The 14150-nt window shown below is 43.4% G+C and overlaps 1 protein-coding gene across 6 annotated transcripts in view; it reads right to left on the minus strand.

Annotated features, from left to right (window-relative positions):
• MTMR11 (myotubularin related protein 11) overlaps window positions 1–14150 on the minus strand; it is a 191311-nt gene that overhangs the window by 49620 nt on the left and 127541 nt on the right. For all 6 annotated transcript variants that reach the window (XM_068253201.1, XM_068253198.1, XM_068253202.1 and 3 more), the window contains 3 exons: window positions 13272–13360; window positions 5687–5811; window positions 44–116 (listed from right to left, as the gene is read on the minus strand). In XM_068253201.1, the coding sequence (XP_068109302.1) occupies window positions 44–116; window positions 5687–5811; window positions 13272–13360 (287 nt within the window). The remainder of the gene's footprint in view (window positions 1–43; window positions 117–5686; window positions 5812–13271; window positions 13361–14150) is intronic.

Consider the following 14150-nt stretch of genomic DNA (forward strand, 5'->3'; position numbering starts at 1 on the left):
ATTCATCACAATGACTTTTTCTAATGGATAGTGCAGATGTTACCTAACATAGTCGAGCCATCTGGTTCCCTCCAGCATAGAAAGCCACTTTTCATCCGGCACTGGTGTTGATGTATCTAAACGAAACAAATACAATTATTTTCAATACATGACTTAAAGGATACCCCAACTGAAATGTGACATAATGAGATAGACCTGCGTATGCACAGTGCCTAGCACACAAATATCTATGCTGTGTTCCTTTTTTTCTTTCTCTGCCTGAAAGAGTTAAATAGAAGGTATGCAAGTGGCTGACTCAGTCCTGACCCAGACAGGAAGTGACTACAGTGTGACCCTCACTGATGAGAAATTCCAACTATAAAACACTTTGCTAGCAGAAAATGGCTTCTGAGAGCAGGAAAGAGGTAAAAAAGGGGAATTTCTTATCAGTGAGGGTCACACTGTAGTCACTTCCTGTCTGAGTCAGGACTGAGTCAGCCACTTACATACCTGGTATTTAACGCTTTCAAGCAGAGAAAGAAAAAAGGGAACACAGCATAATTATTTGTGTGCTAGGCACTGTACATACACATGTCTATCTCATTATGTCACATTTCAGTTTGGGTATCCTTTAACCAGACAAGATATGGATATAGTCTTTCATATTAATTTGAATATACTAGTAATGTCTTTCTGGTACTGCATAGCTAGGAGCCACCTTCTGGTTGGACATTAGTCATTTAGACAAAATCATCAGGCTGCTTACCATAGGACCATGTAAATCAATACATTGCAATGGCAGGGGTGAAATAGCATACAGTTGCCGGCATTCTAAATTATAGCTTTCAGAATTGTGTGGCTGGGTGGTGTATTAGTTGAGGGGACCAACTTTAAGGTAGAAGACCAGCATCTGCAACTCGGCTTCAACCAGGATCTAACCAGTAAGGATTATTTTGGCAAGACCCACCATATCTTGAGATGAATACCAGGGTAGCTTCCTATTCAACCGCACCGCCGACTGGCCCACGGTTGACATGACGTTTAAAGTAAACCTGTAAAGAAAAAAATGAGCCCCTGGGGGGTACTTACCTCGGTAGGGGGAAGCCTCTGTCAGCCCGACTCAGCACTGGCCGAAAAAAAAAAAAAAAAAAAACATTCCAGTTCGCCGCTGTGTGCACACACACTAGTGGATTCCCGCTCTGGCTCTATATAGCCGAGCCCGATCGGGTCCACTCTACAGCCTTAATCAGGCTTGACTATTTCCACCAGAGCCCGAGCAGGAAGCCCCTAGTGCAAAAGCGCGCATGCCAACAAACGGCCAACAAGAACATCTTCGGGGGTTCCAGCTCTGCATCCCCTCTAGTGAGAAGGATGGGGAAGCCTCGTTAGGAACCAGAGGCTTCCCCATCCCGAGGTAGGAGCAATTTTTTTCACTATAGGTTTAATTTAAGATCATGCTTGACATTGGCTAAAAAGCCATTCCCAACAATGTAATGTTGCCTAATTTTGCCCAATTAGACGTAGATTGTAAGCCTATTTGGCAGGGCCCTCCTTCCCGTGTGCTCTTCTCTGCCACTATATGGGCTTAGTGACTCGTCTGCTATATTCATCCCTACACTGTTACCTCACTATTTTGTGCACCATTGTTGAATGCTATAATGTTCCTGTGTAGCATTAATGTTTTATTGTCTCTTCTATCTATTATACAGCGGTGCACAATATTTTAGCGCTTTATAAAAAGGTTTAATGACAATAATAATTGGGAAAAATATTTTATAGTGTATGAGCAGCTTAAAGAAAACCAGAGCTGAATAAAAGAAAAAAGTTGTATACATACCTGGGGCTTCCTCCAGCCTCATCCACACTGATCGCTCCCATGCCGCCATCCTCCGCTGTCTGCAGCTCCGGTCCCTGCACTTCTGTCAGTCACAGCCAGTCTGACGTAAGAAAAGTGCGCTCTTCGCGTATCTCTCCAGCAGCCGCTGGAGAGATACGTAGAGGTCGTACTTCTCCTGCGTAGACTGGCCCCAACTGGCTGAAGTGACGGGACCCGGTACCGGAGCTGCAGACAGCGGAGGATGGTGGCATGGGAGCGATCAGTGTGGATGAGGCTGGAGGAAGCCCCAGGTATGTATAAAACATTTTATTTTTTTTCAGCTCTGGTACACTTTAAGTATGTTGTAAGAAGCTGCAGCTCCCCATGTGCTGAGTCCTGCAGGAGAAAAGTCCTTTGTAAATGTTAGCGTGTCATCAATTTCAGACTATTGTGGTTTCTTTCTTTGTGGAGGGGTTCCAATGAGTGCATGCCTGCATGTAATAAAGCACTATAAGACACTTGAAAGCTGTAGCCACTCACCTACTAGTGCCTCTATTATATCAACATCAGGTGGTTAAACCCGCAGACAAATTATTGATTCCACATTTGACCTGAAGATTGTTTAATGGAGGCATAAAGCATTTTATCTGCCCTTGTGAATTGCAGCTCTAATATGAAACACTTTGTTTTCCTCTGGACTTCCTCCGGATCCATTGCAAATTGCTCAGAGATTCAGATACGGAAACTGAGGGCAAGAAAATCAAAGCGCTATTCAATTCAAGGCTAATCACTGGTACTTGGATTCCCAGAAGAGGAGTGTTTAATGCTGAGCACCAGGGCTGCAGATCAATAAAACATGCTATAGATCAGGCCTTGGTGCCTTGCAATCTGTATCCATAATGTTAAAAATCTCACTTAAGGTTGCCATATGTTACAATTTTTCTGTTCCATTTTATACAGAACAATTGAAAGGTTGTTTTAATTTTTAATTCAACAAAGAAATCGAATTGAATTTCCAATTCGGATTTTTGCGATTGGACATGCTGGAAAATTCAAGAATTGTATTTACTGTTTGTATAAACAACAAAAAAGATAGAAATAGTATGGTATGTAATGTGAAAATTATATATATATATATATATATATATATATATATATATATATATATATATATATATATATATATATATATATATATATATATATATTTTAAACAACCAGTTACCTGGCTGCCCTGCTGATCTTTAATGCATTAGTAGTGTTTGCATCACACACCTAAAACAAGCATGCAGCTAATCCAGTGTCAGGCTTCAGTCAGAAACAATTGATCTGCATGCTTATTTATGACTTAATGTCAGTGGCAGCTCCAGGATTTTTTTTTTATGTGCTATGTAGGTGCTGGACCAACTTCTGGGGTAGCCGATGACTCGCGTGTCGCAGCAAAAAATGGGTGTGGCTACAACCTGCGGCGCGCCATGGCAAAAATGGGTGTGGCCATGATCGGATGAAGGCGGAGCTAACTGTAATTTAAAAGTGCAACGCAAAGACAGTGGGCCCAAGTTTTGGTGTCCCTTTCCCAAGAAAATTCACATAATTGTGCAGGTTTTCTCAAGAAAATACATGTAATGTGAGCAGATTTGCCCAGAAAATATGTTTAAACATGTGGCAGATTTGACCAGAAAACACGTTCAATCATGTGGCAGATTTGACCAAAAAATACGTTCAACCATGTCGGCAGATTTGACAAGAAAATACGTTCAATCATGTCGGCAGATTTGACCGGAAAATTCATTCAATCATGTGGCAGATTTGACCAGAAAACACGTTCAATCATGTGGCAGATTTGCCCAGAAAACATGTTCAATCATGTCAGCAGATTTGCCCAGAGAACACGTTCAATCATGCTGGCAGATTTGCCCAGAGAACACGTTCAATCATGTCGGCAGATTTGCCCAGAAAACACGTTCAATCATGTGGCGGATTTGACCAGAAAATACGTTCAACCACGTTAGCAGATTTGCCCTAGAAAACACGTTCAATCATGTCGGCAGATTTGACCAGAAAATACTTCCATCATGTAGGCAGATGTGACCAGAAAATGCTTCAATCGTGTGGCAGATTTGACCAGAAAACGCTTCAATCGCGTGGCAGATTTGACCAGAAAACACTTCAATCGTGTGGCAGATTTGACCAGAAACTACACCTGTTAAATAAAAAAATAAAAATTTACTCACCTGCAGAAGACCTCCTGTCCTGGCCTCCGTCTGGCGCGCAGCTCCTACGATCCTCTGCAGCCACCAGCCAGCAACGTCCCCGGCTTCCTGAACTAAAACTCCCGCACTGAGAGCAGGGCTATGGGAAAATGGCGCCCGAAGCCCTGCAGAGCACTCTCGAATTCTCCAGAGCAGGGCTTCTGACACCATTTTACCGTAGCCCTGCTCTGCCGGAGCTGCGGGCTGCTGCTGCCAGTGAACTGACGCGGCGTCTCTTGCTTAATGTATTAGAGGCAGCGGATCAGCAATGTTTAAAGGACAACTGTAGTGAGAAGAACATGAAGGCTACCATATTTATTTCCTTTTAAACAATACCACATACCTAACAGCCCTGCTAATCTTTTTGACTGCAGTAGTGTGAGAATAACACTAGAGCACGCATGCAGCAAATCTTGTCAGATCTGACAATAATTTCAGAAACATTGATCTGCTGAATGCTTGTTCAGGGTCTATGACTAAAAGTAATAGAGACAGAGGATCAGCAAAATTGCCAGACAACTGGTTTTGTTTAAAGTGGACCTAAACTCAAAACTCCTCTTTGCTCTAAAAGATACACAACAGCATAATAACCTTTAAACAAAAACATTTCTTTGTTACAGCTGATACAAATCCTAAAATAAATCTGCACAGTTTCTGCTTCCTGATTCATGGAAGCAGACATATTGTTTACAGCCTGTATTTTCAAATGGGCTTATCTGCATAGGTAGTCATGTGACACAGGGGAGAGATCAAATTACAACTAGTGACTAGACACAAATGAAGGTGAATTACACAGGCTAAACTCTTTAAATACATACAGGGTGCATTTCTGTTATGTTTTCCTTCTGTCCAGTACAAGAGTTCCGGTCCACTTTAAGAGAAAATAAATATAGCAGCCTCCATAATTTTCTCGCTAAACACATTAATGCTGCACTTAGGGGTGCCTGGGGAGGCATTATCTTTATATACAGCCCTGACTCAATATCATTACATTTTCCTATCACTGTTGTGTAGTGGTTATTTTGTATGAGTGAGGTGTTACAGCAAAGAGTAATGAGGCTCAGCTATTCAAAGCTGGCAAAAGAGATCCAATCTTGTGTTAGGGCTGGAACCCACAGGAGCGCTTTTGGCAGCGTTTTGGCAGCACTGCGATACGCTAGCAGTTTGCCAAAACGCTGGGCTAATGTTAATGGATGGGGCAACTTCCACAGGAGCGTTTGCGTTTCTCAGAAACGCAAACGCAGGACGTGCAGCATTTTGGGAGCGTTAGCGCTTCAATGTAAAGTATTGAACCGCTAGCGGAAACGCTCAGCAAAACCTAAACTGAGCGGTTTTGCTAGCGTTTTGCGGTTCAGCACACTGTAACAAAATGAAAAATAATTCACAGGACCAATCAGGATAAAAACGCAAAACGCAAAACGCTAGGCACCCGCTGGGGAAAAAAATACAATGTTGCAAAACACGACCAAAAACGCGCATGAATCCGCTTGCAAACCGCTCAGACAAAACGCTAGCGGTTGCGTTTTGCGTTTGCGGTTTTCAGTGGGTTCCAGGCCTTAGTCATTGCCATTTACCTTGCTGAATATAATAAAGGCAAAACAAGAAATGCAGCAATGAAGGGCAATGCGGATGATCTTACCGCTTGCACACAAGTTGCGCAGCTTCAGGCAGGAGATCTGGATGTCGGAGACAGAAGGGAGATCTTCAGTGGTGTCGATAACCACACACTGGGAATGGGTGGCGAACAGCAGCAACCGCATCGACCTAGAAAATAAAATCAGAAATGGATAAGACTACTGCATAATGGATTAAGTGCAAGATAAAATACATAAAATAAATAAATAAAAAGGAATTTTGAATAAACTGTAAATATCAGATTATTTTGACCTGTACTTACACCACACTTTGAGGCTGAATTAGGGCCAGGGCACACCAAAAAGCGCTAGCGTAATCGCAAACACTCAGCGCTTTTAGAAGTGATTTTTCAGAGCGATTCTTGGCATGTGCCTAGCGATTTTTTAATCATGCCTTGTGATTTTTGGAGGGTTTTTGTGTAGCATTTTTTTTTCTTACAGTAGAGCTGTAACTAGACAGCTTCTATAACAAAAATGGTTGGAAAAATCGCTCTGATCTAGCACTTTTCAGAGCGATTTTCCACTTTCCTATCCTTAACATTGAGGCTGAATCACCTCAGAAATCCGCAGAAATGCTCTGGTGTGATCCATACCATTCAAATACACTAGCCAAGCGCTTTTCAAAGCACCAGCATTTTTAAAAGTGTTCAGAAATGCTCTTGGTGTGCACCAGCCCTTACTAAGATGGCATAGCAGAGGATATTGCAGACTGGTTAGTGAATTAAGGTAGCCATACACTGATCGATTTGCCATCAGATTCGACCAACAGATAGATCCCTCTCCGATCGAATCTGATCAGAGAGGGATCGTATGGCTGCCTTTACTGCAAACAGATTGTGAATCGATTTCAGCCTGAAACCGTTCACAAACTACTGACCTGCCGCTGTCGCCCCCTGGGCCCCCGCATACATTACCTGAAGCCTGGTCCCGGGCATCTTCTCCGCATCGGCTCCCAGTGGGCATCTTCTCCGCATCAGCTTCCGCATCCTGGCATCCGGCATAACTTTGTCACTCCAGTGACAGCGGAAGTTCAAATAGAGCGCCCTCTATTTGTACTTCCGCTGTCACTGCAATGACACAAGAAGTTATGCTGGATGCCGAGATAAGGAAGCTGATGCGGAGAAGATGCCAGCCGGGAGCCGGGAGGTGATGCGGAGAAGATGCCGGGAGCCAGTTTCAGGTAATGTACACCTGCGTCAGTCGTACGCCGCTAGCGATGCGCTCCTTACCCGCGGCGATCGGCGGTAGTTTTCAGCACGGCGCGATCGACGGGACCGATCGAAAATTAGCGTGTTGCGTGAACGATCCCAGTGATCGAATCTGCTGTCGATTGGCGGGAAATCGGGCCAGTGTATGGCCAGCTTTAGAGTCTGTACAATTGCACTCAAGGGTAAAGATGCTGAGTAAAGCCCTCCACCAGGTCACTTCGCCTGGTCCGCCGGTGCTCAATCCCTCCGTGGGTCACCACTCCACACCAGTCATATACGAGTAGAATAATGAAGGAGGCACTCCAATGGCGAATCAACTTGCGTTTATAGATCAAGTAGCAAAACACGACATGTTTCGGGGCAGACCCCTTTCTCAAGTGTACATGCAACCACGTGAAGACACAACATACTTATGCACAACAGTGCACCACACCCTTCATGGAAGACTCGCCCCCTTTGGTCAGCTGACCAAATGACATCAATAGTCCAGATTAGCCCTTTCAGGGTAAGTCAATAGTCCAATCTTGATGGGCACTACACCTCAAGTGTCTACCCAAAGAACCACTTGAGATACATAAGTGTAAGCAAACATTCAGTATCAATACATATAGAAGACATTAAGCCAACTTTGCATAGACTCACTACCCCAGGGATGCGAATGTTCCCTCTCTCCACCACCCACCAAAGCGATGACAAGTCATCACGACCTGTAAGAGAAAACACAACAGGGCATTAATTACAAAAAGCATTTCATACTGAACGTTTCGTTCAAACCTCTCGGCGCGATGGAATCCAATTTTCTCATCCATCGCGCCTCTTTCTGCAACAGCAACCTGTCCCTGTCTCCTCCCCTTCTAGGTGGTGGCACATGATCCAAGACCATCCATTTAAGCTGTGACACTCCATGTCCTCGGTCAAAAAAATGTTTGCCTACCGGAGTGTGACTGCTCAGTACGGCTCGCTTAAACCCACGGATCGAGCCCCTATGTTCCTGCACTCTTGTTTTAACATCTCTGGTAGTTTTGCCAATGTATAGGAGCCCACAGGGACACTTCAGTGCATAAATCACAAAAGTGCTGTCACAAGTGTACATGGATTTTATCCCAATTTTTTTACCAGTATGCGGATGGCACACGTATTCCCCCTTAATAATTGCGTTGCAACAATTGCAGTTTATGCACGGGAACGTCCCTCTTTTCCTAGTAAGTTTACTCATCTCAACACATCTTTGTGATTTGTCCACCTTACTGACCAAATTCCTGACAGTTCTGCCCTTTTTAAATGAAAAAAAAACGGAGGTTCTTTAAAAATCTCCCCATACACTGGGTCTTGTTGCAAGACTGGCCAATACCGATTCACCACCTGTCTTACCAAACCCAACTGTTTACAGTAGGTCTGTACAAATGGGATACGGCCAGCCACCCGATCCTGTCTAGGTCTATTCTCCAGCAAGGACTCTCTTGTAACTCCTCCCACCTCACTCTTCACCTTATCAAGCATTTTGCGATCATACCCTTTGGAAGTAAATTTACTAACGAGTCTTTCTGCTGCAGACTGGTATCCTTCCTCAGTGGATGCAATCCTCCTGGCTCTTAAGAATTGACCTTTAGGGATTGCTTTGATTACATTCCTATTATGGAAGCTATCTACTTCCTATAGCTTCCATAACAGATAGCTTCCATAATAGATAGCTTCCATAATAGGAATCTAATCAAAGCAATCCCTAAAGGTCAATTCTTCAGAAAGAGGCGCGATGGAAGAGAAGATTGGATTGCATCGCGCCTAGAGGTTTGAACGAAATGTTCAGTATGAAATACTTTTTGTAATTAATGCCCTGTTGTGTTTTCTCTTCCAGGTCGTGATGACTTGTCATCGTTTTGGTGGGTGGTGGAGAGAGGGAACATTCTCATCCCTGGGGTAGTGAGTCTATGCAAAGATGGCTTAATGTCTGCTATATGTATTGATGCTGAATGTTTGCTTACACTTATGTATCTCAAGTGGTTCTTTGGGTAGACACTTGAGGTGTAGTGCCCATCAAGATTGGACTATGGACTTACCCTGAAAGGGTTAATCTGGACTATTGATGTCATTTGGTCAGCTGACCAAAGGGGGCGAGTCTTCCATGAAGGGTGTGGTGCACTGTTGTGCATAAGTATGTTGTGTCGTGTTTTGCTACTTGATTTATAAACGCAAGTTTATTCGCCATTGGAGTGCCTCCTTCATTATTCTACTTCTGTACAATTGCAGCCATACACACAGTAGTAACAACACACCTTTGATAAACCCAGCTCTAGCTGCACTAGTCCATGCAGATGACTACAGTCATACAACCACTAATTTATGTTAGTAGATCATGTCCTGATATGACTGCGGTGAGAGATTAAACTACAACAAAACATTTGTAAAGCGATTTCCTCCCGTAGGACCCAAAGTGCAACTACTAGTCAACATCGATTTTAATTATCAAGACTAGGATTGCAGGATAGCTTACATTCTCTAGTGTTCTCTAGAGTGAACCAAAGCTTTTGTCTTAAACAGTACTCTCAGTGAAAAAGACAGAGCCTGTCATGTAAGGCTCTAAATGGTGCCAGAAACAGTGGGTCTCAGTGTTAGTAATACTCACCCCCTAGGCCATAATGTGCCATGCTGCTTTTTTTTCATAAAAAAATGTGCCACACCCACCTGCACTGCCACAACCAGCACCACCAATTAGTGGCTGCGAGTTAGAGACAGGCCACAGTATTGCAGGTCAGAGCTTTGGAAAACTTTGGGAAAAAAATGTCTATAAGCGGAACTTAACCTGCCTATGACTGGAAAGTGTACTGGTTAAGGGCTCTGCCTCTGACATAGGAGACCTGGGTTCAAACCTCAACTCTTCCTGTTCAGTAAGCCATCACCTATTCAGTGAGGAGACCTTGGGCAAGACTCCCTAACACTGCTACTGCCTATAGAATGTGTCCTAATGGTTGCAGCTCTGGTGCTTTGAGTCTGCCAGGAGAAAAGCATATGTTATTTATTTTGTCTTGTTGTCTGAATGAATTAGGTGCTGAATGTGATTGTCAGCTGTGTTGTCACATGACCAAATAGATGGATTGCTCAGGCTCTTCGACGCAGCACCTTTTCCTGCCCAACACTGCCATTTAAAACTGTGAATGGGAAACATGGGTATCCATGTTATTATCATCATGGGTGGGGATATTGTGTGATCACATATTGAAAGCTGAACAAACATACTAAATATAGAAAAAGTTATGAAACCGCTAAATGGCAACTTTAATAAAAAAAATTGTCCACAATAATGTACTCGGACAATGGATGACAGACAAAGTGAAGTGTTGGTCCTGGGAATGACAGGGGCCAAACAATTAGGCAGGCCACACATGGGCCTGTGACAATCACCATTAGTATATGTGTGAGGTAAGCTGTAGTTAGGCCTGTCAGGAATTCCTCAACATCCAGTTCAATTTCCCTCTCTGAGGTGAGCTGGATGTTGATTGGCTGGGAGAGTACTGCAGTGCAGGGGAGCCTTTGGTAGGTTCTGATTGGTCGGCAGGGCAGGTAGATATGCTTAGACAGGTGTTGCTAGGCCTGAAGGAAGATTAGGCCGACCAATCAGGGAGTTTTTAGGTGTATATAAAGGAGGTCCGTTCCCCATTAGCTGCCTGTCACCCCTGTGGCATAGGTGAGCTCCCCACCCACCCTTTCCCCTTTTAAAATAAAAAAAAAAAAAAATGGATTCGTCGTGGTCAAGTTTATTTGGAAGTTTGGAGTCGTCAAGTATTGGGGTCGTATTTTCTTGGTGATGTTAATAGCATATCTAAACTGTGGTAGTTAGATATGAATGAATAGTGGTTATGCAAGGTTTTATTAAAGTTGGTTCATCGACCTCAATTTATTTATTTCACTTAATTTATTACATTTATATTTACCAAATAAAATTGGCCACGGCATTTGAAATGCCAGCTCTGAAGTCTTATTTTGTCTGTCATTCATGTTTAGGTTAAGTTAAATGGGGTTGGGAGGGGTATTGTCTACAGGTCCATGTATCGACTATTGACGGACACAATGTTGTAACAGAATACGCAGTTTCAAAGAAATCATAGGAGCGAGGTCGTGACATGTAACTGAACAGAGAGCATGGGTGTCGGCTTACATCTGCTCCATTCAGTGAAGCTACGGGATACTATACCACCCACAGTCAAAGGATACTCTTGCAGAGTTTCATGACCAGAGAAACTTGTTTTCAATTCCAGCCAGCGCCTGCATTGGCTGTCCTATAGCACATGCTCTGCCTCTCATCATATACATAAGCAACCATACAACGGTGTGTAATTAGGGAAGTGTGGCATAAGTTGAAGACTTTGTGTAAACCAGAAATATGTATTTAGAAGGAGGGGTAACATTCTGTATGCTGAAGCACTATATGTGATAATAACCGCACTGTTCTTTGATGATTTGTGAAGGCAAATTCTTTAAGATTAAAGTAAAAGTTCAGGGTGTGTTGCATATGTTACCGCAGTACCTATTTTTTCTTGTCTATAATCTACTTTAACCCTTTCCTGACCGCCTAACGCCGATCAGCGTCGGTAAGGTGGTTCCCCGGGACCACATAACGCCTATCAGTGTCAAGTCCTGGGGGCAGAGGTTAGCGGAATTGTGCGCACTGATGCATGCGCTCTGCTCCGTAAACAACCTGCCAGCTGCGAATTAATTAAAAAAAAAAAAAACATTGTGGCAGCAATCAGATGCCACCAACAGAAAGCTCTATTGGTGGCAAGAAAAAGCGGGCAAGATTCATTTGGGTAGTAGGTTGTATGGCCGTGCAGCACACTGTTAAATCAGCAGTGTGCTGAGTTGTAAAAAATGGCCTGGTCACTAGGAGGGTGTAAGCCTGTGGTCCTAAAATGGCTAAAAGACTGCTTAACCATTTCAGCCCGCGGGGATTTTTCACCTTATGCATCAGAGCAATTTTCACCTCCCATTCATTCGCTAATAACTTTATTACTACTTATCACAATTTATTGATCTATATCTTGTTTTTTCCACCACTAATTAGGCTTTCTTTGGGTGGTACATTTTGCTAAGAATTATTTATTTATAAATGCATTTTTAACAGGATTAATAAGAAAAAAATGGAAAAAATTCATTATTTCCTTAGTTTTCGGCCATTATAGCTTTAAAATAATCCAGGCTACCATAATTAAAACCTATGTATTTTATTTGCCTCGATTATACCATTTAAATTTTGGCCCTATCACAATGTATGGCGCCAATATTTTATTTGGAAATAAAGGTGCATTGTTTCCTTCTTGCGTCCATCACTATTTACAAGCTTATAATTAAAAAAAAAAATTGTAGTATACCCCCTTCAAATGCATATTTAAAAAGTTCAGACCCTTAGGTAACTATTTATGTTTTTTTTTTTTTTTTTTTTTATTGTATTTTTTTTTTCATTAAAAAATTTATTTTGGTAATATTTTGGTGTGGGACATAAACAGGTCATTTTTAATGTTACTGAATGTGTAAATTGTAATGTAAAAAATGTGTAGATGTAGTTTTACTATTTGGCCTTCGTTTTCCCTCCTTGTACTTCTCGCTAAGCGGAAGTACAAGGGGGATGCGGAATTTTTTCGGGCAGAAGTACTGAATCCTCATGCGTGAGCGCTTCGGTTTTTCTGCAGTGACAGGGATTGGTGATCGGGAACCATGTTCCCTTTCACTGATGCCCAGGGCTAGCGGCGGACACCACGGGGACACGGGGGCGCGCCGAAGCGCATGTAAGCAGCGCGTCCGGATGCGAGCTTCACGTCTGGGCGGCTGAAATTGTTAACGTGACACTGAAACGAAAAAAAAACTTATGATGAATTGTATGTGTAGTACAGATAATAGATCATTAGTAGCAAAGGAAAGCGTCACATATTTTTAATTTCAGTTATACAGCTTTATTTATAACATTGCATTATACTCTAAAGGAGCCCATACACTTACCGATTTTCCCACCGATATACAGCCGATTCGATCACTGTGATCAAATCGGCTGTGAAATTGGTGCGCAAACGCTGACCAAACGATCGATTTCCATCCGAAATCGATTGTTTCCGTCGATTCCCGTCGTTCCTGTACGTGCGGAAGATTTCAGAGGTTTTCTCTTTGGAGATACATTTTCTCTTTACAATATATTTTTAGCACCCGGAAATTGAAAAAGTACCATAAAGTAGAATGAAAGTACTGTCTAAATTATTCATGCTTGCCAGTGGCTTCAAAAGCATTTTATTGATAAAGTGCGAAAATAGCTCCTAGGAGAAAACTTAGAAAAGTTGAATAGAATAGGGGCCAATGTCTTCCCTCATAATATACAAACTGCTGTTCCTGTCCTGCTTACCTCAGGTCCTCTTTATCAGGATCTGTGTTGGTCTGAAATCCTGCAGATCTCAGCAGGTCACTTCCGCAGGGGTGATGCCAGCACCATCTCTGTACATTGGACACAAAATGTAGTTGTAATAGGGGTTTAAATATTCACTAAAATACAAGTGCAAGGACATACCTCCCAACTTTTTGAGTCAAGAAAGAGGGACACTTTAAAGAGGAACTGTAACGCCAAAACGGCCCCTGGGGGGTACTCACCTCGGGTGGGGGAAGCCTCAGGATCCTAATGAGGCTTCCCACGCCGTCCTGCGTCCCTCGGGGGTCTCGCTGTAGCCCTCCGTGCAGTCCGGGCAGCGGTGACGTCATTATTTACCTTCCTGGCTCCTGCGCAGGCGCTCTGATGCCTCTCGGCGCCGAAGTAGGCGGAAATACCTGATCGCCGTCGGGTCTGCTCTACTGCGCAGGCGCAAGTTTCCGGCGCCTGCGCAGTAGAGCGGACCCGACGGAGATCGGGTATTTCCGTCTATTTCCGTGCCGAAAGTCGCCACAGCGCCCCCGCTGGAGCCAGCAAAGGTAAATATTGAACTGACAGTCGGCACAGTCGCCGGCTGTTCGGAGGGCTGCGGCGAGACCCCCGTGGGACAGAGGACGGCGTGGGAAGCCTCATTAGGATCCGGAGGCTTCCCCCACCCGAGGTGAGTACCCCCCAGGGGACGTTTTTGTTGTTACAGAGTCTCTTTAAGACACGCTCATGCCACACCTCTAGCCACACCCAGCCACAACCCTAGTTACGCATATCACAAAGAATTCAAAAGGAGAAAATGTTGTTTTGTCATTTAAACCACACTGGTCAATTCTATCATCATTAGTTTTGTTTTTTCACAATAACATTTAA

Source organism: Hyperolius riggenbachi, chromosome 9 (assembly GCF_040937935.1).
Source record: "Hyperolius riggenbachi isolate aHypRig1 chromosome 9, aHypRig1.pri, whole genome shotgun sequence".
Taxonomy (NCBI): Eukaryota; Metazoa; Chordata; class Amphibia; order Anura; family Hyperoliidae; genus Hyperolius; species Hyperolius riggenbachi.